Source organism: Necator americanus, chromosome V (genome assembly GCF_031761385.1).
Source record: "Necator americanus strain Aroian chromosome V, whole genome shotgun sequence".
NCBI classification, from domain to species: domain Eukaryota; kingdom Metazoa; phylum Nematoda; class Chromadorea; order Rhabditida; family Ancylostomatidae; genus Necator; species Necator americanus.
The window spans coordinates 29,624,587-29,652,202 of NC_087375.1; the positions used below are offsets into that span (position 1 = coordinate 29,624,587).

At 42.3% G+C, this 27,616-nt stretch overlaps 6 protein-coding genes across 9 annotated transcripts; 4 read left to right on the forward strand and 2 right to left on the reverse strand.

The window, feature by feature from the left end:
• Window positions 1–1,324: 1,324 nt before the first annotated feature.
• RB195_015614 (uncharacterized protein) lies at window positions 1,325–1,666 on the forward strand (the record flags this gene model as incomplete). The annotated part of the gene is made up of 1 exon (XM_064206406.1): window positions 1,325–1,666. One exon carries the CDS (start codon window positions 1,325–1,327, stop codon window positions 1,664–1,666), a length of 342 nt encoding a protein of 113 aa, XP_064062287.1.
• A 3,367-nt stretch (window positions 1,667–5,033) lies between these two features.
• On the forward strand, window positions 5,034–5,513 carry RB195_015615 (uncharacterized protein; the record flags this gene model as incomplete). Its single annotated transcript, XM_064206407.1, has 1 exon — window positions 5,034–5,513. The coding sequence occupies one exon, from the start codon at window positions 5,034–5,036 to the stop codon at window positions 5,511–5,513; it is 480 nt and encodes a 159-aa protein (XP_064062288.1).
• A 214-nt stretch (window positions 5,514–5,727) lies between these two features.
• Window positions 5,728–6,063, forward strand: RB195_015616 (uncharacterized protein; the record flags this gene model as incomplete). Of its 2 annotated transcripts, none has more annotated exons than XM_064206408.1 (1): window positions 5,728–6,063. In XM_064206408.1, one exon carries the CDS (start codon window positions 5,728–5,730, stop codon window positions 6,061–6,063), a length of 336 nt encoding a protein of 111 aa, XP_064062289.1. The 2 variants fall into 2 exon arrangements, with proteins under 2 accessions (XP_064062289.1, XP_064062290.1); XM_064206409.1 differs by having other exon boundaries at window positions 5,743–6,063.
• A 361-nt stretch (window positions 6,064–6,424) lies between these two features.
• Window positions 6,425–20,854, reverse strand: RB195_015617 (uncharacterized protein; the record flags this gene model as incomplete). 2 transcript variants are annotated; one of them, XM_064206411.1, is made up of 15 exons in its annotated part: window positions 6,425–6,502; window positions 7,777–7,819; window positions 7,872–7,931; window positions 7,994–8,076; window positions 8,197–8,276; window positions 8,537–8,636; window positions 8,717–8,804; window positions 11,599–11,738; window positions 11,805–11,864; window positions 12,803–12,870; window positions 13,107–13,200; window positions 15,795–15,912; window positions 16,012–16,130; window positions 17,072–17,176; window positions 20,798–20,854. In XM_064206411.1, 15 exons carry the CDS (start codon window positions 20,852–20,854, stop codon window positions 6,425–6,427), a joined length of 1,293 nt encoding a protein of 430 aa, XP_064062291.1. The 2 variants fall into 2 exon arrangements, with proteins under 2 accessions (XP_064062291.1, XP_064062292.1); XM_064206410.1 differs by lacking the exons at window positions 17,072–17,176; window positions 20,798–20,854 and adding an exon at window positions 16,817–16,894.
• RB195_015618 (uncharacterized protein) lies at window positions 14,996–15,265 on the reverse strand (the record flags this gene model as incomplete). The annotated part of the gene is made up of 1 exon (XM_064206412.1): window positions 14,996–15,265. One exon carries the CDS (start codon window positions 15,263–15,265, stop codon window positions 14,996–14,998), a length of 270 nt encoding a protein of 89 aa, XP_064062293.1.
• Window positions 19,878–26,146, forward strand: RB195_015619 (uncharacterized protein; the record flags this gene model as incomplete). 2 transcript variants are annotated; one of them, XM_064206413.1, is made up of 16 exons in its annotated part: window positions 19,878–20,022; window positions 20,097–20,275; window positions 20,355–20,527; window positions 22,375–22,476; window positions 22,769–22,868; window positions 22,927–23,021; window positions 23,239–23,329; window positions 23,389–23,503; window positions 23,674–23,753; window positions 24,151–24,223; window positions 24,282–24,411; window positions 24,836–24,921; window positions 25,049–25,195; window positions 25,257–25,340; window positions 25,477–25,529; window positions 26,069–26,146. In XM_064206413.1, 16 exons carry the CDS (start codon window positions 19,878–19,880, stop codon window positions 26,144–26,146), a joined length of 1,731 nt encoding a protein of 576 aa, XP_064062294.1. The 2 variants fall into 2 exon arrangements, with proteins under 2 accessions (XP_064062294.1, XP_064062295.1); XM_064206414.1 differs by lacking the exons at window positions 19,878–20,022; window positions 20,097–20,275; window positions 20,355–20,527 and having other exon boundaries at window positions 22,388–22,476.
• Between the last annotated feature and the right edge of the window lie 1,470 nt (window positions 26,147–27,616).

Below are 27,616 nucleotides of genomic sequence, written 5' to 3' on the forward strand. Positions count from 1 at the left end.
CTTTAAAAAACACTATTTAGAGATACGGAAGAATTATCCACCGCACGGCGATGTATGGGGCAATGGGAAAAATCATCACCCCCACTATGATTTTCGCTGATAATCTACGCATACTTTCTTTGAGTAAAAAGTGGTTGATGGTGCACTCAGTGGCGCCCTTAATCTGAAAATAAATAACAAAATCAATCGAGGCCTTAGACCTAAGCATCACTCTTAGAGGATCTATGACATCTAAGCTAAAGTTACTAAGAGAAAAAGTGAGATAGAGTGTCCAGAAATAAGGGCGCCATTGCCCCCTTCCCCAACTACATTTTCGCCCTATCTTTCCGTTACGTGGGTGGTCACCGGCAAGTTTTCGCTCTCATCATAGTGCGCCAAAGTTGCGTCCTTCTCTGTTCCTCCCCAACAAAAAAATCACCAAATTTAAAGGCATCACCCTATGAATCTGACGTGGTATGGACAAACTCTATATGGGATTGTAGATTACGGGGTCAGGAGTGGTTCCCCTCATCTGTCCCTAATCGAAGTAAAAAAGAAACGATGCGAAAGTCTCTATTTTTCACCTGGATGTCCACGCGGGAGCAACGCGCCACGTTGTGCCCGCGCCGCATCCAAGTGCGAGCCGTCGAAGATCAGCAATGTCTTCACCGTATTCAATTGAAATCAATGAATAGGTTGCTGAGAGGGCCAGAACTTATACGTAGAGGAGCGTTCTAGCGTTACTCCTACGAACTAAAGCGGTTTCCACGCCGTTTTTTAAGGCCGATTAAAAAGAGGTGAGCGGAACCACCTCTGATCCCGCAATCTACAACTCCATCTCTGGTTTTTGCCATGGATTCCCTCACCACGTCAGATTCGTGGTATCCTGCCTCTGAAAAATAGAAATAGACGGATTCTCAAAGGACTCTTTTTGCCCTGAAACATTTTCTCTGTCTTTGTCGATTAGTTTTATTTACCTAAGCAAATGCAGGAACAATACTGATCTCCAGTCATTGAAGAGTGGTGGAGCTCCGGGCCTGTCCTTTGCTACAGATTAGGTAATCCTGATAAATAGATGCAGCGTCCTACAACGCTGATTCCTAGAGATTTCTGATTCCTTATCTGGGAGTGAAAAGTGCCTAAGAGGTGGCAATGTAATCGAAGTTTTTAGCCTTTCTCTCTATACCATCACTTCTGGAAGCGTTAAGAAATTTGTTCAAGATCGACACACCTGGAACATATCAAATACCTAGAGGGAACGTTGAATCTTTGATGACCTCGTTTCGCTTCCTTACGTGGAACTGGTAGACATTGACCTGATGTGGTCAGGTCACTCGGTGTCGAAATGCAACTCATTCGAGACGGCAGGGCCACACAACAGCAACAACTGAATGGATTCTATGCGAGCTCTTGCTGCAGATCGAAAAGCTTCGGCAGAGCTGTGTTCGAGATCGACACAACTCGGCGAAGACGCGAGCCACCGCGTCTGGCGACAACGTCAGCCCGTCGATTAAGTCAAATATATAATGGTATTGAAAGGGTTTACTCACAACAATGGAGAATACATACCGGATTGGTGCTTCTGATGTTTTGTAACATCAGACGTCCCCATCCCCCCGAAAAACAAATCCCCATGAAAGTCGAGGGAAAAAACTCGCTCACTCAACTTAAAGGCACCACACCATGAATCTGGGGTGGCACGGGTTTCAGGTGGAGTATTCGTAAACGGGATAGTAGATTATAAAGAGTGGGGTGATTCCGTCCATTTCTTGCTAATTGCCGTAAAAAACGGCCCGGAAGATACAGCTTCGGGCGTCCCGGCGCGCTATTTCCTACAAGGAGTTTGATTGGAGCGCGCCAGACCTTGCGCACGCGCCGCATCTTCCGGGCGGTTTTTTTACGGCAATTAGGAATAAATGAACGGAATCACACCACCCTCTCCATAATCTACTATCCCGTACAAGAATACTCCACCTGAAATCCGTACCACCTCAGATTCGTGGGGTGATGCCTTTAACTAGTAGTCGATCCCACAACCCCATTCCCATTTGGACTGATCGATGCCGTGCATTTTATCCTTTTGTCCTTTTACCTAATTTATTGAAATTTTCTCTTCTCCAAAAAAAGTCCTGTTGATACCAAATGAGGAGCTCTAGAACAACGAAAATATTATCTTCTTATCTTCTTTCCGGAGAAGAACTGCCCAATTCGTTGAAATTTTGCGCGAATGGCAGGTTTTGTTTGCTGCAGTTGCAGAAGCATCTGTGTTTCACTTCAACACCTTTGCGACGAGACTACGGAAAGACGGTCAGTCGGGAAAGCCGCATAAGAGGACATCTCAGAAGAAATAATCAGTGAATCAACATGTGCTTCTCTTCACGCGTTTCTTTTCTCCCCTTTCCCGACCGACGCACCATGAAGTGTTTTTTTTCGGCGATTTACCGCAAATGTTTATCCGTCACCTCAAACTTGGATTATTAAACCCACGGAAACACCGCGATAACCAGCCAAATGCGCACAGAATCGGGCATGAGAGAAATATTGACGCAAATAATAAAATTATAAAATACATAAGATGGAAATGTTAAATCCTTCCTGATTTTTTTTCAAATAGAAGAACGGCATCTGGCGCGATGACAATATAGATATTGCTATAAAGATCGCATTCCTTTCCGCGATATCCGTCACAAAATTCCCTCCGGTACTCCGCATAAAAGTCCGCATATTTGCGTCGGCGGTTTGAATTTTAATTTAGTAGTGTCCTGTATGTTAGTATTTCACGAGGCTCATTATCTTTCATGGAACCCATTAACTGTCAACGTATACACGACTGCTGTAAAACTCATTAGAGATTAGATAAGACGGTCACTCTCGAAAAAAAGACAATTTCTTGTGGATCTTCTATCAGTTTTCTTAATATGGAGAAATGAAGAAGAATCGATGACAACAAATGTCGGATGTTCTTACATTGCTGATATAAAACAACCGATTAGATACTAGTATTATTACTAACATAACAACAATGATCAGAATATTTAAACCCGCAAATTTTGTTGATATCGGAGAATAAATGTTTACTTCGTTGATTCTGTTTTAATCTCAATCTAATCAGAACATTCTTCGACCATGGATGATGAGCCCATGAACAACTCGTCCCGTAATCAGACCTTCCTCAAGTATCAAACGATTGACACGGCGTCGGAAATTGGTCCTGCATAGATTTTGATTCTTTGGGAAAAAATGGAAATTCTACAGAGGCGAGTGAAAACAAAAAAAAACCTGAAAACTGTGCAGTTTTTTGAAAATATGTACTTGCAGTAAGAAAATTTTGAAAGCTAGAAATGCACATTATTGGTTCCGGATTTCCGATCTTGACATTGAGACGGAGACAAGAAGGGATTTTTTTACAAAGATTTTTTTGAAGCCGTATATTAGTGCAAAAAATCAAAGAAAGTCCCTTGCAGAGTTAATGATCACTATCACACTTCTTTCCCACTTTTTTGCCTTCGAAAAAATATTTACAACCATAATTTCTAATTCATATGCACCCCTACTTCTTTCTTGTTGCAGTTCTAGGTATAGGTAAGAAATAAGCCTCGAAAAATATCCTCTAACATTAGATACCACATATAGGTGTCTGAAAATGAGAATACTGTAAAATAAACAGAGAGATATCCGATCAAAATGGAGTCTCTGAAGGAAGAGTTTGGAGAAATTTCTCAAAGGTGAAAGCTCTCTACCAGCTGAGAGGCCTTAATGTATTTTCCCTTAAAATCACTGTAATTATTTCCATTCACAAATTCACGAGTAGAAGACTCGGAGTCGCCAGCGTACCACGTCCACGGAAACAAGTCCGACAGATGCAAACTCACGAAATGAGAACATGTATCGCACCAGAGCAGCAGATTTTTTTTTTTGCCACCCTGTTGGTAATTTCTCTAAAGGCAACAAAATGGACTATGTAAAAATGTCTTCAGGGCAAGATAAGAGCAGTTGTGTAGATTACGAGTATGAGCACGGTCACGCTTGATCTCCCCTAATCGTCCAGAGAAATGATGTGGGAAATCTGCACGAATTTTCCTACGAGGCACCTTATAACGCGCTACCTTCGTAAACACACCGCTTTCACAGTAGCCTACCCATTCCTTTTATTCAAATAGACTGCAAGGGAAACCTCACTGACTATCGTTCACTGGCTCACAGACGCGGTACGTGTACAGAGATGGACCGTTTAAGGTGTCTCGTGGGAAAATCCGCACAGAAAGGCCGTTTTCCATGCCGTTTTTTCAGGGAAATTGAGCGTCAACACGCCCACACTCGCAATCTACACCTCTGACTTTACCAATTCCTAGAGAGATATCAACACCGTCTATTTTGTGGTAAGCTGCCTTTGCAGGGAACAATCGCAGAAATTTTGCACTTCACAAAGGGCGCAAATCATTTTGTTAGACATTTTCTCGCAGACAAACGGCTATAGACCTTGAGTGCTCCTGATCCCTCAGATTCCTGGATTTGAGGGAAAAGTTTCATTTTACTTTCTACCGTGATACCTGTGACCTACGTCTATATATGTATATGTGTCTAAGGCTCCGTCAGGTATCTGATGAGCAACAGTACTGAGGGCCGATATCATTCGAGAATTCCCAAAAAAAAAGTAATGCGAGGCCTTTTGTATAGAAGATCACTAACAAGATTTTCTTTTCAGAAAGAGCTAATGCTAGAGCAAGTTTCATTAAAATACGAAAGAAAATGATTTCTTGGTTTTCGCCTAGTCCATGAAAAGGCCGTCCTTATACAAAAAGTAAACAATGATACCTCAGTGCAGATTCGAGAACAGCTCCTAGCTACAATCTGAGTGAAGTTAATGATGGTCCCATCGCCTCGCTTCGAACGCAGCCGCCTACGGAACTGCATCGGGTTTCAGGTCGTTTTAACCCTACTACTCTTCGATTTTCTTTTCGAGCGGTACCAATGAAGCAGAAACGACGCTCAACGAATTGAACGAAGCAGGGAATAGAATAGGACTGCGAATAAACAGAAAGAAGACACAGTTAATGAAGAACGCCTACTGCGAGGACGGAGGAGTACAACTTGAAGGTTCCCAAATCGTGGAAACTTCGTCATACGTATATCTCGGACGTTCTATGAACATGGAAAACGACTTGAAGGAAGAACTGAATAGAATGAGAGCAGCATGGGCAGCATTCGCAGCCGTCAGGGATGCTACGGACCAACTGACGGACCAAGATCTTCGTGCTCATTTGTTCGGCTCGACAGTCCTTCCAACGCTCTGTTACGCAGCGGAGACGTGGGCAGACACCGAGGCCACGTTTAGGAAGCTACTTACTACCCACAGAGCTCTTGAGAGATGTCTCCTGAAGTTTAACCGGCGCACACAACACCTAGCCGGTCTTCGCAGCTCCGACTTAAAGGCATCACCCCACGAGTCTGAGGTGGTGCAGATTTCAGGTGGAGTATTCGTATACGGGACGGGAGACTATGGAGAGGGGGTGATTCCGTCCATTTCTTCCTAATTGCCGTAAAAAAAACGGCCCGGAAGATGCGGCGCCGCACAAGGCTGGCGCGCTCCAGTCGAACTCCTTGTAGAAGTGCTCCAGAACGTCTGAAGCCTTATCTTCCGGGCCGTTTTTTACGGCAATTAGGAAGATATGGACGAACTCTCCCACCTCTCCATCTCGTATACGAATACCCCATCTGAAATCCGTACCACCTCAGATTCGTGGAGCGATGCCTTTAAGAGGAATGTCCCGTCTTCGCGACTCAGCGGAATATGTATCGAAAGCGAAACGTAGATGGGCCGGTCACATCATGAAAAGAATCGACGATAGATGGACTGAAAGAACGCTAGATTCTGGATCCCAAGAGATGCTAAACGCCCTCGAGGGAGATCGCCAACAAGATGGGGTGTTCGCTACACGGATGCCAGCTGAGAGCTCAGCTGGATACGGCTCAAGGACCTCGTCAACGTCACTCACGAAACTTGAGAACATCTGGACTAACATGGATGACAATGGCGAGGGAACGAAACGAGTGGAAGAGATGTGGGGCCCGCACGTCCAGTGAAGGCGGGCCATCTAAGTATCTAAGCAAGTACTCCTTGATTTTCCGCTCAAAGAATCATGACAGTCGAGTTTTCAACGTATCTGTCATTGATAGGATGAGTCTCCCCTTTTATAACCTAAACAACAATTTTACCTTCATTTTTTCAAGTAAAATATTAGTCAGGATCTCCATAAAGCTTCATTCATATTCCGTTCACCTCTTTCTCATGGGATTATTTTAGTGTCTGACTTAATGCCTCGACACCCGTAAGAATCACAATGTTCAGTGAATCAAAATGAAAACGAATTAATTTTATGCAAGTAAGGGTCACTATCAACACAAGTTATCGTGTAGATTACGTAATCGCCTCTTTCATGTTCTGCTACTTCTCCTTTCCTTTTCCTTTCTCTTTTTTCGTCTTCATTGATGTTGCTTTCTTCAGCTTGGATGACGCTAATTTCTGGAAAAAAAATTTCCGCCTCTGTTTTCATTATTAATGTTATCAGAGTTTCTGAAGAAAGGGGTGAATTTTATTTCCAGCAGTAGATATCTCTCGTTCGAAAAAAAATGGAACGGCTAAATTCGATTAGAATTTACTACTGAGTCTACATTTTAATTTATCCAGTGATCAAACGGGCAACTTCTATGAACCACAACTTATTCAGAAATAACTATCTCCATCATGTCGAGAAATAAATTTTGCTTAAAGATCTCGCCACAGTTTAGAAGAATACTCCAGAAGAGGCTCTCTACTCTGGAAGAGAAGAAACTTACTTCGAGTTTTTCTCTTTTTTTGGTTTTTAGTTCTTTTCTTCATCATCTAATTGTGCAGAATTAGGAATAATCCATAATCCTAGTTGTAGCAAAATCTTCTTTCGTTAGCGCCATTGATTATGGTCCCATCGATCGGATAGTGGGGGCGCCAGTGCCCACAATCACCAAGAAGTTAACAGGTACGGTATTTCCTTTGTCAGGGAAAGTTCTTTCATCGGCATGCAGTGGTAGAATTTACGACGGCTTCTTCTCGCAAATAGAAGAAGTCGGAAAAGGCGGGAGAAAGACGAAAGAAATCGCACAAAGCTTGCACCAAAAATATCATGAACTGTATTTCTAAAGGTAATGCGTACTTCACTTTGCTAGGATAATGACCACGATTTAAAAAAAAAACCAGAGCGATGACATTTGAGTTCAGACAAGACGTAGAATCACCATCAGATCTACCACCATTTGGATTTCCATACCTCGTAGATGTTACTGCCTTATCTATAGGAGTATCTTAGGATTTGTGGGATAGATCCGCGATACGCAAGTATATCCATACATAATACGCGTAGTATAAGTATGCTAAGATCATCGCCTTTGGTAAGTTCTGCTCTTAATTAAGTGAATCGCGTATGTAAATGAGATAAAAGGATAAAGGATAAAGTCACTGGCGTATCAATCCACTTGGGATGCGCCATCGCGTTTTACTGGAATTCGTAATCGATGAGGTTTTGGAACACATGTTGGCCTATACAATGACTTGCGGGGGCCAGCCGATGATCAATTCAGTGTTTTTATCCCCCAGACAAGTCTGGTACCAATTTATCGACCCCGAGGGGATGAAAGGCTTGGTTTGCACTAGGGCGGTTTCGAACCCTCGACCGTGTGGCTACAACGGACCTCTGGCCGACTGTGCCGCACCCGCCCCGTATAAATGAGATACATATCATGAATTTAGAAAAAGTCACCTACCTCATTTTGGCGGTTTAATTTTGATGAGCTCATATCGCTTTGGCTACAAAATTTGAACTTGATTCAGCGCGTTCTTTCAAAAAGTTCTAACGTACCTCGAACCTCCAGGTGCAGATATAACATCCGCATTGTTTTGACTGCCACTGACGAGTACACTACATATATGCACCATTACAGTTACCTCAGCAAAGGCGGAAAGGAAATCGTTCGAACTTACGTTCCCTTTTTCCGTTTTTCTTCGTATTTCTCGCCTCCGGGGACGTCTGTCGGATGAGGTGCAAACGCATGTCGCAAGTACCCCTGCAAAGTTCGACCTTTTGCATTTTCAAGTCAAAATTAGCTTATGGATCTTATCTTATCTCATGGAAATGTGAAGAACTATGAGGATGATAAGCTTTGAGGATTCAGAAGTTGCGTTACCAGTTCACTGGTTTCCGACGAGTCTTCAGTGCATGCAGTTTTCGGGTCTTCGTGCACCTTCACACCGAGACGGATGCACACTAAATTATTTGTATAATGAAAAATTCTTAATGTTAGTGAATTTAAAAGTGCCAAAAGTAAATTGCAAGTGATGTCCATCCAATCGTATGCATCTCCAGGAAAAAAAAACTGTTTATAGAGTTCTGACAAAAAAAAAACTAATTCACTAGCATTTTCTTTAAAAACTGCAAGTGTTCGGGAAAACGTGAAAATACGCGAGAAAATCCTTCTGCGACCATAACACCTTGCAGGAATGAAACCTTCACAAAATGTTACAAACCTTCGGCAACTTTCTCTTCAACGCCAGGATCGGAGATCTTGCCTTCCCAGTCGTATGGGTCACTCACCTTCATATCCCTCTTTTTCATTTCTTTCAGTATCTGCAACGTTAAAACATTGTTTTATTTTAAAATAGACACACTTCGAGTTTAGTGCTGAGAAAAAAAAACACAGAACTTACTGTTTCAAAAATCATGTTGTAATCAGGTCTGTCAAAGTAGCCAAGACTTTGGAAGTGCTTCATTACTGGAATAAAAACTTGGGATGTCCTGCAAAGAAGAAGATTTTTACCTCAACAGTGCTGAACCACAAAATAAATAAGTTGTGTAGTCAGTATTAGCTATTTTATTGTGGTTTCATTTTTAGACCACAAACTCTTTTGCTTTAGGAGATCTTTCCGCAGCTTGAAGCCAACATCAGAAGTTTTCACTTTTTCCTCCGAATAATGGTATTTACTAATTAATTAAAGCTAGTAGTTAAGGGTCTACTTATACAATACCAGCTCTTTGTCCCAGCAATGTAACGATAATGTAATTATGATGACGACGCTGCTACAACCTTCGCACTACCTCTCCATCTGCTAATTTAATCCTGCGGGTTAAGAATTCACAATAGAAAAGTATTGACGGCCATCTACATTTATCTAGGTACAACCGGTATTCGCATCCAATGGCAAGGAACAAGAAGCATAACAACAATCCCAATTTTTGTATTCCCTCTGGAGCAGCAGGGTTATCGGAACCTTCTCACAACTATCAACCACACCTTCTATTAGTCATTTTAAAGGCTTCATCTTAAATCATTCGAAACTGTGTCTGAAATGAAATAGTGATAAGTACTAACAGTATAAATAATAATAATCTCCAGAAAAAAGTTTTTCTTTTTTTTTTAAATTATCTAGGTCCGCTACAAACTATTAAGGTTTAAACTAATCTTAAGCTATTAAGCTATTAAACTATTAAGGTGAGGTAATTTGATTTGTATCGCAATAAGGAGGAAAACCTTCCACAATGCAGTAGTGAGGTCACATTAGCAACTGCTAGTGCAGGCTTGCATACTTGAGGGCAAGCCAATGTGTCACGCCAGTGTTTTTATCCTGCTAGAACCCTAGCACCAATTTATCGATTACTTGAAGAATGAAAGGCTTGGTTGGCTCAGGACGATGGAAACGAACGGCATGGTTGTGATCATCCGGTATGCAGTCATAGCCGAACCACATACCGACTTTCTAACATCTCCTTGATCCATTTGTAGCAGGTAAAGGGAACTGATCGGAGAGCAACCTCAAACGTGGTCGTAATGATTACCTAACCAAACTTCTTGAGGTCTGGCCACTGAACAGGGTTTATTCATTTAATAGATCGATAGAGTAGATTTAGTTGATTAGCATAGTAACCTTAGATTGACAATGCTGGTGTTTGGAACAGTCGAGCCTTCAGCGCGCAACTTCACCGTTCGCGTTGTTTCTTTACTTACTTCACGAGAATTCCCAAAGTTGGGGCACTGTCGATCTTTTCATAGCAATTCACGGTCAGCGAGGGTCAGCAACTTAATAGCAACCGTTTTTGTCGTTATATTAGGTTGGTAAATACGGTAGCGCACTTCACTAGTATTCAGCTGCGACTTCAACAAAGCAAAGGCAATTTCGAATCAGCGTGTACTAGAAGTTCCTCGAGGCCAAATAGTCGATGCCAAAGCTCATGACTGTCCTGCGTTAAAAAGAAATGTAGTATCGCTGGATTCGTTGCCCGTTTGTTCCAACGGTTCGAGTGCGGAGATATTTTGCTCGGAGTTCGTCCTCGCTACGGTTGCTGGACTGACTGGAGTGATGAAACTTAGCGTGACGCTCTCTTAAACAATCCGGATGCCACTAAACGTAAACTGTCGACGACACCTGGATGCGGCCGTACAACAATCGTCAGACGTCTTAAGCTCTTAGTTATAAAAGAGTGATGTCCATTGGGTCTCACCCCCACCTGAATGGAGTGCTTCGCAGCTGTGACAAGACTGAGTGTTTGTCTTTTTTTCTTTTTCTTCTTCTTTTTCTCTGCGCTCACACAGGCTGGATTTTCCCCGCAAAACCGTTACAGGAGATAATATTAAGGGGTTGTATGTTAATCGTACACAGTAGAAAGCTACACGTGGCGAACCACCTCCAAAAGAGTCTGAAAGAGAATTGCACGGCAAGAACATTTTGCTGTGTTGCTGGTGAATCCAAGAGAATCCTGTACTATGAACTGCTCCCATCTGGCTGCATCGAGACCGCTCAAGTTTACTCTTCTCAACTTCATAAATTGGCAGACGCAGTTCGCCTGAAGCGTAAGAAATCTGGCCATGTTGCTCTATTTCATGACAATGTCCGACCTCACGTGGCGAAACTCACTCGCCAGAAAATTCCCCACTTTAATCGGGAACGCCCTGCTTATTCTTCTGATTTGGATCTGTATGACTACTGTCTGTTCCGGGCACTGAAACTGCATCTGCGAGAGAAAGCGTTCGATGATCAAAAAGCTCGATGATGAGATTTCGCGCTTCTCCAGTTCGAAGCCGCCAGAGTTCTGGACTTCTGGCATTGATAGTCTTGTGAAGCGTTTGACATACGTAGTGGATCATGATGGTCACCATTTTGTTGATTGATACCAATGAACTATAAAGTTATAATTGCTTGAAGAAAAGTTAGAAATTCAGTGCAGAACTTTCGGGCCAACCTTATACAAATTCACCCTGATATACGGCGATTTTCGAGAATGCTTCCCAAGCAACCTTCAACCAGTAGGATGCCACAAAGAATTTTCTAACGACTTTTTTTTAGCAGTTAGGGTCCCAAGTAAAGGGTTAGCAAACCCCACCATTAGGACTAGTTTTGATTTTAAAAAAGCTATTAAGTTTAGGTAATCATGCTGACTAGCGTCTACTAAATCAACAATCCATTTATTAGCTCAGAACTCAAGAAAGCTAGCTAGGTAGCCAATATGCTTTGGGTGCTCATTCCCACCAACTTCTTTTTCGCCATCTGTGGTGAAGAAAATATACAAAAATGATATCATCAAGAATAATTCTTACTCCGAAGAACATAATTTTTCATGTGGTGTTTCTTCTTTTACAGCTTGAACTGCTTCAGGATGTAATAAATGAGCCCACGGTAATTTATCACGAAGTTCTACTATCATATACACCCATGACCACAAGTCGTCCACTCGGCCCTAAAACCGCAATCTATTTTCGTTGTTGTTTTTTTTTTCTAAGCCAAGCAGAAACGACCACAACACCTGTTCAACACGGTGATGCACAGCCAAAGAGCAATATCGAAGAGTACCTCGAAATAACACCTAAATAGTCATCGTCGATAGCATCGGCGAGCAATTTCCTAGCAGATATTTACTAAACATCAAGCTCATCAATGTTTCAGGGTTAACGACATCACTCCACGAATCTGAGGTGGTACGAATTTCAGGTGGAGTATTCTTTTTTGGGGGGGAAAAAAAAGGGGGGGGGGGGCTTTCCTTATTAAAAAAAAAAAAAGCAAAAAAAAAAACACTCTTTCTGTCTTCCCAATATTTAAAAAAAGGAGTGGGGGGCGCCCCCCTTTTTTTTGCCCCCCCCCCCCCCGAAAAAAAAAAAAAAAAAAAAAAAAAAAAACCCCCCCCCCCCCCCCCCCCCCCCAAAAAAAAAAAAAAAAAACAAAAAATAATTTGGACACTGGCAGCTGCCTCTTATATTCGAGATAAAAAGGGGGAATCTCGGCATTAAAAGGTTGTTTTTGACCGGAATGTCACGATAACCGTTCGATTGGGGCAGAAGAAGTATATTTCAGTCTCGAATACTGCGTTGCGGCAGAAGGATTGGGGTAACTGAAACAAGAAAAGACACCTATGACTGCAGTTGCTCGAGCAGATCGAGAAGATTAATGAAAAAAGGCATGGATTGAAAAGAGGTATGAGGGCTCAGTAATTTGATAATGTGTACAGGCCCCCATCATCTATTTCACACTACTGCAAACGCTTTCCGATCCACCTCCAGCACCGTTTGAAAGTCGGTCGATCTCCGATTGGCACATTTGGTGAACCAGATATATTTGATGACAGATAGACATGAAATAAAATAAAATATGAACTCCACTGCACTTACTATTGTTCATAGATCCCCTTATTCTCTTCTCTAGTTAGTTATGATAACAGCTGCGCAGACGCGCCGCGCCAACCCAGCTGAACGCATACGGCGCCGACTAAATATTCGTGTTCTTTTTTCGTATAATTCCGAAACTCACTCGGGTCCTCCTCCGTTTGATAAACCATTCATTCTTCTCATTCTTAGCGGCGTATTTCCTCGTCATTCCTAGGAAAAGGACACAAAACCTTAACTCGGAATAACTTGGCGACTTTTCACAGATAAACTTTTCCTTTCATCAACGTTCTGTGGCTAAACAAATGACGACGAGCTAGCATGTTTTTCCGACCAAAATCTTACTGTTCTCTTTTACTGTCTTACTTTAAGTAGCCAGAGACTAGTTAATTTGATGCCAAAGACTTCAGAGAAACTTAAAAAATTCATCTGTTTGGAAAGGAAGTTACCAAAGTCGAAGACGTGTATGGCTCTCGTATTAGAGCGTGATGTGGCGAAATTGCACGGCTTCACATCGCGGTGTACAAATCCGATCTCATGCAGCTAAAAATAAGGAAAAATTTCTTGAAAAATCACTTGAACTCTTTAAGTTTTAGTCTGTTGATGCCAAAGCGACCTTTGCCTCGTAGTTAATAAATAAAAGAACTCTCCTTCAAAGAATGCAGAGAGTTCTTCTTAATGCTATCCCAAGTTTTTCGCACTAGGAAAAACTTGTTATGTAGGGTAAGTCTTACCATCCCAGGAGATATGACAAAAGAGACAATGAAGCAAAAGCGAGTCTTATCATACTTTGGGTCAGCGCTTGCAGCCTTCATGTCATCACTTTTTCGGTATTATAACGATAAACATATATTATTGTTCATGTTAAGTCGTCGAAGAGACGAAGATCTTATTCTCTAAAGGAAGAGTTACTAATCAAGAGATGCCTGAGTAGCGATTGTTTTCCACTAATAAGACTCCAGCATAGCCATTAATCCATGATAGTCCTAGTGTTAATATTGCACCAAAATCTACAGTTATGTACAGAGTTTCCTACATCAGGACAACATCCATTTCAACATTGCAATCATGATCAGGCACGCGAACTTGACGCTTTGTGGCAGAAAAAAATATTGGACAGTAAAGAAAAATGCATCGCTCTGACCAACGAGCTGGTCCCGTGCTAAGACCTCTGCGGGTTTTGACCTACGGGCAAGGAGCATCGTTATGAGTTACTATTAGCTGCACAACTCTTATAACTAGTGGTCAGCTCACATCACGGCTTTACTACTATCTAGATGAGCGGAATTGTGGTCTGCTTCTCTGATGTTGTCTCTGAGAAATCTGTTCCCCAAGTCATATTTTGTGGGGCGACGAGGGGTTTGAGGGGATAGATTACACGTGTTTTTGATTTCCAGACTCTGAAGAAGGCGACGACGTCAAACCATTAACCGGAATATAGATCGATAACAAGCTTTGTTCTGCTCAAAAAAGTAGTGCACGTGTATATGGTAAAGTCAAAACGACATGAAGCAGTGCAATTGCATGCGTGGCTTCTCTCGAGGAGGAGCGATAGAGCGTAGCGGTTAGGAACGTACTAGAACCCTTGCTGGCATCATCCATCGCTGCAGTTAGCGATGGTCCCGCCTGGGTTCTAACTGCTACCTCCACCACGTTGTTTCGATCGCGCGCGTAAATGGACCGTGCCTCATGGCGCAAGATCGCGCAAGCGATAAAATACGAAGCGGAGTCGATCTCAGCTGCACGCAAGCAAAGCGTTAGGCAGCTGCCTCCCACCCTAGATTGAGCGATGGTCTCGATGCGCCGTCATTGGCTGCAGATACAAGGTGTGGCAGAAATAACTCGTACATTTCGCAGGATGTCTGAAGGTAATACAAATTCCCACCAAAGGCTTCTCATACCCCGAAAATAGATGTAAAAATTTTCACTTCATGCTTTAATAAGTGTATCATTCAAGTAGTGGCTTTGCCAGCGGATACACATTTAGAACGGTTCTAGGAAGTTTTCCATCCCTCTTGCAAGGATGTCGAGATTCCTTCAATTGCTACTCGAACAAGCTTCTTAAGTAGTTCCGAGATCCTCTGAGGACGATGTTTGAAAATCTCGGCCTCGACCTGCCTCGCATGAGGAGAAAAATCAGAAAAACGGACGACGCGCTGTATGTGCCGTAACTCCAGGGGAAGGCAGAAGTCCTCTAGATTGAGTGTGCTCTTTAATTTTCGGGAATACAAAATTCTCCTACATGTCACATTATCGATTGGAATCAACATTAACTGATCTACCTCTTCGAAAAAATTAGGCCCGATGACTCTGGTAGAGAACACAGTATGCGAAACAGTCACTTTCGGACTGTAAGGAGTCTAGTCGTCACTATGAAACCGGAGAGTCTCTTCCCCTGTTCATTCCATTGTAGTCCATGGGTCCCAATGTGATGTTCCTTATGCGTTACTTTCGAGCCAATTTTGGCGTTGAAATCACATATAATGACGTTGTAGAAGGTATGATCTTCTCGGTAGAACTCCTCCAGGTCCATACAGAAAGCTTCGACGTCTTCCTCTTCGTAGCATGATGTTGGAGCGTGAGCGACGAAGACAGTCAAAGCTGACATTGAACCATTTTTCTTATTCGCATATTCGGGTCGTAAGCTGTTCGAAAGAAACAACTTCAGAAAAAAAATAGACCACGCTAAAGCACTTCTGGATCCAGCTCCGTTTATGAATGATGCTTTTTTGTTGTAAACAGCCAAGAAGGAGCTCAAAAAACGAAGCCCTAGATAAGCACTGTTGAAGAAAACGAGTGAAACCCGCGACGAGATACAAAAGAATGTGAATAGTAAACTTTTAGCACAGTAGCGGCTACCGTGTAACAAGTGCTGCCGCCAAAATAGCACCACCCTTTTAGCACCCAAACTTGATGGTATTTGAGTGCAACCATGTAGCGCCTAGAACCCGCCCGTTCTTCTTCAAATTAAAACCGAGATAACATGCGGTTTTACTTCGCACCTGGACCGATTTCGCTCCGCGGACTGTATAATGTAGAGTAATCTATGGTGCAATCGGAATGTTTGGTTCCTACCTTATATCTACTCATAACTAGATTTGCATTGTTAAAACGATCGTTAGAAGATATGATCTTGCCTGTTTTAAAGACAGTAAAGTGCCAATCGCTAAACGGAGGATAGTTCCGTCCGTTAGTCTAGCCACTGTTGAACAAGCTCGTGTAAGGTCAGCTCCACATAGCGTCATCACAATATACCTTTAAAATAAATTCCTTACACTTGAAAAAAGACGTTTTGTATCTCAGTGCTTTCTTACAATCTCTGGTACTCAAAAATGTTACTTAAATCAAACGCACGAGTAAGTGTCAGTGGTTCCCATTGATATCAGCTGTACCGTCCCTTTCACACCTTTAAATCCTTGCAAAACATTTCTTTCCATCTTTAGAACACGTTCCGCTTGAGATTTGCTCTCCGCCTAAAGATGAAACTTGAAAACGTGAACATATAATCGGTTCAAAACGACATTGAGCACGGTATATTCGCGCTCGAAACGGCGCGATGAAGGCAGCAGTTGGAAGCGAGGTGAGACCATCGCAAAGTGCAACGATGGATGGTGCCAGCAAGGGCTCCAGTGCGCTCCTAACCGCTACGTTCCACCACACCACTTCGAGGAAAGCTTCGTACGCAATTGCACCGTGATTCATGTCGTTTTCACCTTACTATATATAAGGTGTTTCAAGCGCAGGCGCTCCCGCAACTGTAGCAAGCTTCACGTCTTTTCGACTAGATTATATGTAGTACCAGTTTGAAGTCTGGCTAAAGCCGCTTGGTTCGCTGGTGTTCGCTTCGCTCCTCTTCACTGATCAACGAAAATCAATATTAGTGCCCTTTTCCGTGAAATTAGACTTGTGTAATTGACTCTAACAATCTTTCTTCATCCTTTTTATTATGAACAAAGGCGAAAGAGTTCATAGTTTTCTTTCTAAATGCGTCAATTCTACATATCGAGAATATTCAAACTTCAGCTTCAAACATTCTGTCAATACAATGAGGAAGGAATGTGACCAGCTTGTGGCAAACGTACAAGGAATTACCCGGGCGAAGGAGTCATAAAGGTGAAAAGCAACGCGCCGATTGGGCACGGCTATGAAACCCATTTACCTTTTGCGACACGCACACAAAGTTATTGCGCAACCATTTCGATGCCACGGGGCCCGTCTCACCCCATTTCATAGCCATCTGACACCTGGCCTGCGCACCAATCCGACGCTGTGGGACCCGTCACACCACCTTTTCGAATTTCGTGACACACACACACGTAACAGAATAAGCCCGTTATTACATATCATGATCATGATAATATAAATAAGTTACACGCAATTAAAGCTGCGTATTAAAACTGCATATGGGTCCCACCTTTAAAGCAGCTTGTATTCCTGTTTTGACGTGTATGACATGATAAACGTGACCATATGCTCCTTTTCCTAGCGACCGTATCACTGCCCATGAATCTCTTATTAACTAAAACAGAAGTCAAATCACGAAGAACTCAACGAACTCATCCTAATTGAGAGTGACATACACCAAACTAGTGTGGAGATCACCCCGCAAAGACCTCCTTATGCTAAAATTATTATTCTCTGCACTAAAATTACAGCCGAACGCGTTCAAAGCCCCTACTGGGACGCAATGATGTTGGGCACTGACGTCAAGAAACAGCGGAGTATCGGGAATGATCGAGAGTCGGAAGCGGAAGGGTAGAAGCTAACTCCAATGAGAAACAAAGTATCGCCTGCATTGAACTTTTTTTGAGACGTGTAAGTGTGAGAAACAAACAGCAAATAAGGTAACCGAAGGTGTCTTCAAAAACCAGAAAATGTGGAGCGAATGGAAAGCCATCCTTCTATTAGAAAAAAAGTTCAAGAAAATAAAAACATGTGTTTTTTATGGAGTAATTACGTGGTTTTCTGATGAGACTTTTATTGCTTTTGCGGGTGCCACACTACCCTGGTTCAGTGTTTTGATAATTGTTCAAAATTGTGAAAACCGAAGCCATATATGCCATTCAAAGTAGTCTCACGTAGCGTTTCACGGGATATACAGTAGCAGGCGCTTGTCGCTGTTCACTGTACCTACATATAGGTATTGCCGTGTGGAATCACCAACGACGGCATAACATTTCATCTACACACCCTATACCAGCAATTACACGTCAGAGGGCGGTGCACATGGCAAGAACTCCATCCATTAATCCTTATCCACAAAATCTTATTCATATTGTTCACTGAAAGCTTTCTTTAAAAGAATAAAAGAAAAAGTCACTGGCATATCAACCCAATTGGGATGCTCCAACAAGTTTTACTGCAATTCGTAATCGTTGAGGTTTTCGAGCGTGTATTGGCCTACACTATGACCAATACCCAGTCGATGAGTTTTTGTCATCCCGAACAAGTCTGGTATCAATTTGTCAATCCCGGAGCGATGAAAGGCCTAGTTTGCACTGGGGCTGCTTCGAAGCATCGACCGTGTGGCAACAACGGAACTCTGACTGACTCCCCACACCTGTTAAAGCTTTCTTTAAGAAATCCGAAACGTCTCCAATCCTCCTTGCCGATATTTCTCTTTCGTGAGCCAGTATAACGTCTTTCACATAATAATCGGATCGCAAAAGAGTGATTGAAGAAAACGAAGGATACATTGAATTGTTGGATAGAAAACCGAACAGAAAGTTTGAACCATTAGGCGAAACGTAATCGATCCAAGTTAGGAAATACTGAAGCAATTTGCAAATGACGTAAAATTCTACACGCCAGAGAAAAGGAAAGGAAGGCCTCCATGTCCTCAAAAACTTCCGATTTCTCTTTTCTCGAATGTGAGGAGTTCGGAAGCTCAAATATGTCGGAACATCCAGATTTTCGTAACTGGAAGTCGCAATCCCTTTCATTCCTACTGATCAGAGAGTTTTGCTGCTACGATAGTCTCATCCCAACAGTTGTGTACTCTGCTGCACACGCGCAGCCCGTATGAACATATTTGGCGCTAAGCGTTATTTTAATATAAAACAATGAAAAACCTGAATCCACGGATCCCCCTCACTAGAGGGATCACAGCTGGTTAGTCGCGAGGCTACGTGGCGCGTCCACGGGTTGCGGATAGGGCGCCAACTGCAGACCAAAAGCGACCTTGTACCTACCCTGAGACGCAGGTAGATTCAGGGGATGGACTCCCTGTTTCTGTGGTGCCAGGACTGACTCATTAAATTCTTGTAAGCCGCACCTCGGTTCGGCCAAAAGCCTGCATTCAAGTGACTGGAAGGTGCAAGGGAGGCGGTTTGGAGTCGCCTCCAACAAAGCTAAGCTCTAAATATTCACTCCGGGAGAACGCAACGTCCTCCCAAAAACTCATGGGACTAGAGGCTTGCAACCTGTCTATAGGTTTTGAAAGTTTGCGCATGTTACAGTAAGAAGAAAGATTCTCCTGATTCCAAGGAAAACTTGGTACGGTAGCGCCAGAAAGGACGGGGCTGTAGGAGTCCTTTAGGCTACTGAAACGGAAAAGGACTAGGATAACTATCTGTACTTATAACGCACGCACGTTCGCATCGGAAGCGGAGGAGTTGGTAGAGTTGGCGTCCTCGTTAATACGAGTATGGAAAATAACACTCTTTCGAACAACTAACTACCAGAATTTGACGTCTGCAGATGAGGAGATGTAGTTCAATGCCATGTTTGACTACCTTTCTTTCTATATGGAAGCTTTCTATATGGACCTAGAGAAGTTCTACAGAGAAAACCACATTTTCTACAAGGTCATTGTTGGTGATTTTAACACCAAGATTGGCCCCAGAAGAACGTCTGAGGAACTTCACATCAGGACCCACGGCCTACAATGTAACGAACAGGGGGATAACTCTTTGAGTTTATCACGACGACTAAGACCAACCATGGAAATTCGCAATTCCAGAACCCCTTCTCTCTAGACGTGAGAGTCACTTGGTGGAGGGTACCACACTAAAATTGACCACATCACCGTCAATAAAAGGTTTCTGTGTAAAAGGTTGTCGCTGTTGTAGCAAAGTTTTATACAGGATCGGATCATCGCCTCCCCCGTGGAAGGCTTTCGTTTACCCCGAGAGAAGAGAAAATTCAGAGAGTGAAGTCCCAGAACTATCATTTACTGGGATCTTTACGTTACTCTAGCCGGCTCTTGGGAAGACTCCGCAATGGACAGCATCGACGAGGAGTACGATCGGCTCGTTGAACATCTTCATGACTGCACAAGAAAGGCTCAGAGTTCTAAAACCACCAAGAGAGGCCTGTCTCCGGAAACTCTGGAGCTGATAAATCACGAGCCTTACGAGCTCAGACGTGAGCTGCACGAGCTGCAGGCAACCAGAAACTCACGTCTGAGCTCGTAAGGCTTTGCAGAGGGGCGATAACAGAAAACCTCAAAGAGAGAAGAGCAGAAGTGTCGGCTGGAGCTGCAGAGGAGGGAAAGAGCATTCGCTACGCCCGTCGAGATTTCGCAAATCGAGAGGCGAGGATGAGTGCTCTCCGGAATCCAAATGGAACATCAGAGGATCAGAAGCGCCGCTGTATTTGGCAAGTACAGCAAAATAAGGTGGGCCGGGCACACGATGCGCTTCAACGACAACCATTGGAGCAGAGCCGAGAGCGACTGGGTTCCACGCGATATTAAGCGCACTGCAGGAAGACCGCCGACTAGATGGTCAGACTTCTTCACAGAGTCTTTGAAAGGAAAACTCGATGCTCTTCGTGTCCCAAGCGAAAGGAGAAACCATTGGGCGACTCTGGCACGCGATCGGGACAAATGGAAGGATTACTGGCGAAGAAAAACGGGAGTCAAGTCAAGGTGATCGCTTGAATCACTTGGGACGTAAGGCCCACCTTTTGATCATTTAGTTTAGCATTCGGCCTACTTATTCAGCAGCTGCTTATTGGGAGATACGTCGTCAGAGTCACTTCATTTAACATCAGGGCATTTTGTTAGTTTTATTTTCTTCTTACGATCTTGCTGTAGTTGAGGGAATTTTTTTCATCAACATCAACCCACATTCCGGATTCCGCCATAATCTTTGTAAACGATCAGAGATGCACGAACAGCAGCAATCTGTCTACTCACCGTACCCTCATCAAACTCCACGAGCGCATCTTCCTGTTGTTGGTCTTCTTCAGACATTACTACGAAATAAAGTGATTGAGCAGTAAAGTCCTTTTTATATTGGTGATTTATCATTCTTGGTGGGAAAACATTCGGAAGGTTTGATCCGGCTTATCACATCTTACCCGAGCAAGTAGTTAGTTTGGTTTAGATTAGTTTTGTCTATTCAATTAAGGCTATCGCAATGCAAGCATTTCGTTCTCGACGATTTCATTCATGATAGGCGTTCATTGCGCAGATGACGTTTTTTCAATGTTTGTCAAGTTAGGAAAGCACCAAAACAATAACATTCATCATATCGATGAAGTCCTGTTTGAGACGCTGCCATGAACACCATTCCATTCACGGGCGGGAGTTTCCCGTTCATAAACATTTTAGTAACGATCGTTCTGAAGTTGCCGCAACATCGTGTTCCAATAGGTTTCTGCTCCCTAGTCGCAGAATTCTCATCACAACTTCTCGCAATTATAACCGAACATCAATCTCTAGTCATTATTTTTTCTGCACACTAACTCACTCCCATCGGAAAGCTTTAAAAAAAATGGCACAGTATATTCTTTAAGTGTTTGTATGTAAAGTCGTCAGAGAACATGTTCAACCGAGCGTACGCGCGTCGCAATTTTGCAACGCACACGTCTCTGCCCCGAGACACACTTTCCACTCACATATTGTATACATACTGTTTCCGGTCGATTCCCTTGTTTTTTTTTAAATTAAGATGGACGACTGCAGCAATGCTTCTTTACTGCTTCAGATCAATACGAACTGTGGATAAGGAACTCACAAGTATCAAAGGACACTGGAAGAGACGTATGCAAAGACCGTGATGCGACGGGAAAAAATATCCCAATACGGAGTATATTTCCAACGTTCGACATTGTTTGAGACTTGCTTCCATTGATCTACGTCCCGTGCCTTACGTCTATACTTCATTGCCTCATCCACGAACAAATCGGTGTGCGTATGAGAACAGAACACCGACAAAAACTACTTATTCGTATTCAAGTTGAGGAATTGAAGATGATCGATGCACATTTCTACGATCAGGTTGACGAATTTGCGTGCTGGCATACAATGAAACAAAAACCTTAACGTTCCTTGGAACAATCGCTGCAGCTCGACCTCGCACTGGAAAAACTTCTAGTTTTCAACTCAGTCATATGCTGGAATTCCTTGATTTCCACTGGAAACGACCACACTTCAACAAGAAGTCATTCATCAGCCTCCCAGATAAAAACCAACTGATTTTAAACTCATCCCTGTATACGTCATTATGCAACTGCGAAATATTGCAGACAATACACCATGGGATCTTACGGAATACTTCACCAATCCCAGGAGTTTTCCAACTCTCATGTTCTGCTGCTTTTTTCTTTATTTTGACGTTTGGTACTATTAACTTTCTATTCGGGTGCAAAACATGTTCTCAGTTATGATTTCTTATGTTCATTCATTTTTTTTCGTTCTCCTTCTTTGACTCCTACAGTCGCTTTTTGTGAGACTTTTTCTCTTATCACACATATTGTTTCGTATTATAGCGTTACGCTTCATATGGCGGCAGATCATGAAAGTAGACCACTTTACTTTGCAAACGGAGATTTTGCCAAGACTGTCGCTGACATAATAGCAAGTCCTCGAAGGTGAGTATAGTCATTTTCGTTTTGGTTTGCGCCTTCTTTACTTATTTACTTAAGTATCAAATTCTTTCATGGTGAGCACGCGGTTTCTCTTTCTGTCTCTCATTTTAGTACTTTATTACATAAACTATTCGATTGAGTTTCGTTTTGAATAGAAAACCACACCGAACTGCAAAGTTTTTTCGTTACTCTGCTCACAAGCTATTGAGAAAAATTGCACATTAAGGTCTTTAATCGACAGTCATTTGTCGTTCTCTCTGCAACCTTGATTTTTCGTTTATTAGACGTTCTTCAGGGGAAAAGCATATGCAAGTCAGGATGCACTTTACGAAATATCAGAGCGACAACGAGAATACTACACAAAATGCTTTCGTCACTTGATGAAAACAACGCAGGTATAGCCGAACGTCATTATTTTCGATTGTGGTAATAGAAAATCCTTCTCTTTTAAAGGGAACTACCTCTCTTGAAGGAGCTCTAAATGGTGGTGACTTACGCGTTGTTCACTTCTTCAGGCGTAGCGGTCTGGACAACGATTCATTATCAAGGTTAATATTGAATCCCGTGTGGTTTAAATTGAAATTTTTTTTAAAAAATCGGGGTTATAAGTGTCCTATGTAGTTCTTCTGCCCTTTTTTCCCAATCCAGCTCAATGTATTAATGACGCCTTTTTCTTGCTGCCTGCTGAAAACTCTTTTCTCAAATCCGGGCTGCTGAGTACTTCCTTGCTCATTGCCCATGTTTATCGAAATCTCATCTCTACAGGATCTGGAGTCTTTCTGACGTGAATGAGGACGGTTGGCTAGATATCAATGAATTTTCGACAGCAATGCATCTTATCGTTTTAAAAGTGAAGGTAACTCGGTTTCTGTTCTTCTTATTCGCTTCGTTTATGGATGGATTTATTCATTTAAGGGACAAGTTGCGATCCCATTTTGTTTGCCGTTTTGTCTACGACCTCCGTTGGGACCACCTAGATCTAATTCTCAAGTGCAAATCAGTCCAGTTACATCTACTTCTGCAGTTCAAGGTTAGTGTTTGAGTGGAATGAAATAGGCTTGGCTTCCTATTTTCGAACCGTCTTCACATTATTTAATCTCGGATATTTGGCTGTTTTTTGCAGTTTGAAAACCTCGGAACTCTTTCTACTGTGCTTTTAACTTTTTTTTTGTTGCTCTGTGTACCGGTACTGCTTTTTAGGTCCTCCTTCCTCGGGATCATGGGATCAGTTTGATGCCGTTGATTTTGCTGTTCACAACTCTATCAATACAACGAAGAAGGTGAGCGAGATCCATACAGAACTTTTGGGGTAAAATGTAGTTGGGGGGGGGCACTCAGTGGTGCCCTTATTTTTCGAAGAAAATAATTAAATTAGTCGAGGCCGTAAGGCCTAATCATCTGTCTTAGAGGATCTATGACGTGTAAGCTAAAGTTACTAGGTTAAAAGTAAGAGCGTGAAGAAGTAAGGGCGCCACTGAGTGCCCTCCTCCTCCCGCAACTACATTTTTCCCGATTTGTACTTTTCGCGGCGATGGATTTCCTGAACGTTTCTAATATTCCTTGCACGTTTAACTATAACTTGATTCAATACGTTTATGTGGTTTGGTTAAACCTCATGTGAAATTTAATCACTATTCTCCTTTATTTCACGTCTATTGCTACTTCTTCACCTTACAGAACACGCATCTTGCTGAGTTCTCCGATGTGCCGCCGTTGTTGGTGGATAGTCGTCCTACAGCTGTCAAACAAAGTAAGTCAATTTATTTCTTGTGATGGAGCACTTATATTATTTATACTGTTTTCTGCAGCCGTGCCATTACTCGCATTGAAATCACCTTCTGGACCTCCCCCGCAACCTCCTCCAAGACCTCAGCAAAGGGGTCACATAAGAAGTGCGAGCCTAGACATGATGAAACAAGTTCAAATCTCACATTCGGGGTACTTTTTTTTGTTTTCTTGTTATCCAGAAGACGTTTTTCTTTTCTTATTTTGCTATGGTTCTTCGTTCTTGATGCTACTTTAATAATCCAATGCATTGTTTAAAAAGTCGACTATTCTAGTAGGAGCCTTCCTTGTTCGGCGTTACTTCTGACAGAGAAACGCACCTCATCTTGATTTATTAGCAAAATAAGTCAGTTCTGAATTTTTTACTATATCCAGCACTAAAATTAACGCTGTTTTGATGCGTTCCTTTGGTTTTTTTTTAGCTAGGCAATCCTATTTGGAATTTGACCCTCTCTTTGTCCTTTAAATGAAACTCTTTCTTTCCTCATTTTAATATTCTTCACATGGTATTCAGATATCCCACTGTTTATGCTATTTGTAAACACATCTTGTTGAAATATGTATCAAATTTTTTCAGGCTGCCATTGACTTCTGGAGACCGAAGAGCTTCTGACTCCACATCCACCGCAGTCGAGCAGGGAACTGCTCTCACTACTTCTGGTGGTAACAGATTCACTCTTCAGTTCGCATATTCATATCCTTTCCTATGCATCTACATTTTCACTTTGTCCCCTGTTTGATTTTGATTCCCCTCTCCATGATTCTATTCCGTTTCTATGTTTCTCCTCAGGTTCAATACCAGCAGCAGTTCCACCTCCGATTCCTCAGAGAGTTTCTCCACCAGCGCCGATTCCACGAAAGACCAGCACTGCAGAAACACAAACTGAAGGACAATTTGTGGAAGTCAGCGAGATAGAGCGGTTCATTGCAGGATTCGGTGTGTTGTGTTGTGTTTCTATGTCTTCATTGCTCTTTTTGTTACATTAACCCAATTTCAGATACACAAATAGCTGACCTTCTTGGAGACGAATCAGATGCTACGGAAGGGAAAGGAGTGGAACGGTGGGCTCGACGCTGTGAAGGTATGTCGTTATTAATTGCTTTTAAGTCCGAATCTGTTCACTCTTCCAACAAGGTGACATTCGCTTTAACACAGATTATCATCATTATATTTTTATCTACTCTGCTTCTCTTGCGTGGACTCAAGAATGTTTTTAGGTCTTCGAGCACAAAATGCTGAGCTGGAAGCAGAAAGAGCTCGCATGGCTCAGGTATGTTAACATTTTCATTTTACGCACGGGCAAGAAAATAAGAAATAGTCGGTTTTGTTAGCGGTGTCATGTGAAAGCTGCATTGGTAACATGTCGTCATTATCTTACTTTCTACTTTCAATTCCTCATTTCACACACCACACTGGTTTTTCTTTCAATAGGTTTTTAGAGTTCAATTTCCTTTGCTTTATTTTTTATTGCATTTTCATTTATTTGCCACAATCTGTAGGAAGGAAAGCATATTTAACAACACAAAATAGCTTGAAATCACTGCAGTTCACAAATAACCATAGCATTACTAGAAGAATTTTCCCTTATGTTTAAATTGTGATTTGTGCATGATTTGTGCAGTATATCGTGGCCCTATTTACTGATTTTTTTAATCAAAATATAGAAGTTGAAAAAGAAATCCTGAAGCTTTGAAAAGGAACGTTTGTCGTAACAATAATCTACTATTGATATTGCCTTGGAAATTTAATCATTGAAATGAATATCAGTTCATTTCCTCATCTCCTCTGCAAAATACTCTTATCACTTAGGTGAGAGTACAGCTGGAGTTACGACTACAAGAGCTGGAGGAAGGAAGCAGTAAAGGTCGCAAGCCCACCTCTCTTTGAGATCAAGGGTCTCTGAGCGCCGGATTGGTAGCTTCCCTCTAATCCACTAAGTCACTTGTGAAAGTCTCGTGTATGTTCTGAGGAAATGTCACCTGACTGTTCTTTTTTTGCAGTTTGCTTACGCACACGCATGCGAAAGTCGATAACTGTGTAGTGTAACAGCTAGGTAATGCTTTTGTGACATGACTTGCGAAATTAGGTCTAGTCTGATGCATGAAAAGTCCATATGCATAGTAATTATAGCATAATCAAGAAAGAGGTATTACATTTCTATTATACTTGCTGGTAAATTTCGGTGATGGGAAATTGTCGTTTTTTCTTCGTATCGCTTTCACGCGGGACTTTTCTCTGTATTATTTTTCTACTGCTTAATACGTTGTCAGTACGTGCAATCTGTTTCGAAATCTCTGTGATACGTGATTGCGGTTTTGTAGTTATGCAATGCCTTATGTGAATGCGGAATTTCTGTGGTACATAGATAAATTATTTCTGCTTTGTTCTTCGATTCTGAATGATTAAAACTAGTACATCACTGACTTGTTTCAAATTCTGATGGTGGACGATTGGTTTGCATCGGATGGTTCTCATAGTGGTTAATATGCAATAGATCTCATCGTTAGTGGAACAAGGGAGTTGGTCCTTTACTTTCTCGAGTTTTTCTCTTAAATCTCTTCTCATAAAGGCATCACCCCACGAATCTGAGGTGGTACGGATTTCAGGTGAAGTATTCTTATACGGGGTCGTAGATTAAGTAGAGGGGACTGATTCCGTCCATTTCTTCCTAATTGCCGTAAAAACGGCCCGGAAGATGCGGCGCGTGCACAAAGCTGGCGGGCTCCAATCGAGTTCGTTGTAGAAAATAGCGCGCCGGATCGCTCGAACCCGTATCGTCCGGGCTGTTTTTTTACAGCAATTAGGAAAAAATGGACGGAATCACCCTTCTCTCCTTAATCCCGTATGAGAATACTCCACGTGAAATCCGTACCACCTCAGATTCGTAGGATGATGCCTTTAAATCATGTGTACAAACAATATCAGTTAATCGGAAAACACTCAAAAGTCATGCTCAAGTTCAAGAAAGAGTGAACATGCTATAGGTTGGCGTTGATAATGTTTTTTTTTTATCAAGATGAGTACCAGAAATGCTGTCATGATCGATACAAAGTGATCCGATCTGGTACGTTTAACTACGTAACCGAACCACTGCTATCTCATCAGTTTGTATGCTTCTTATGTATTTCTTTATGGTCAGCACAGATATTCGCTTCATGATCTCATCTGCTGGCGAACAGTGCTGCATGATCTAAGAGTGAGTTTTATGGTCCGTTCTTAACAGCCGCTGTATCCTCACTACGATCGGTAGAGGTGTGATTATCAACGAGGTCGTCACAGTGGCCTCTAGTATCGCCCTAGGAAGGGAACCAGAACGCAGATCTCTCCTCATTCTATCAGAGAACAATTTATTAACCT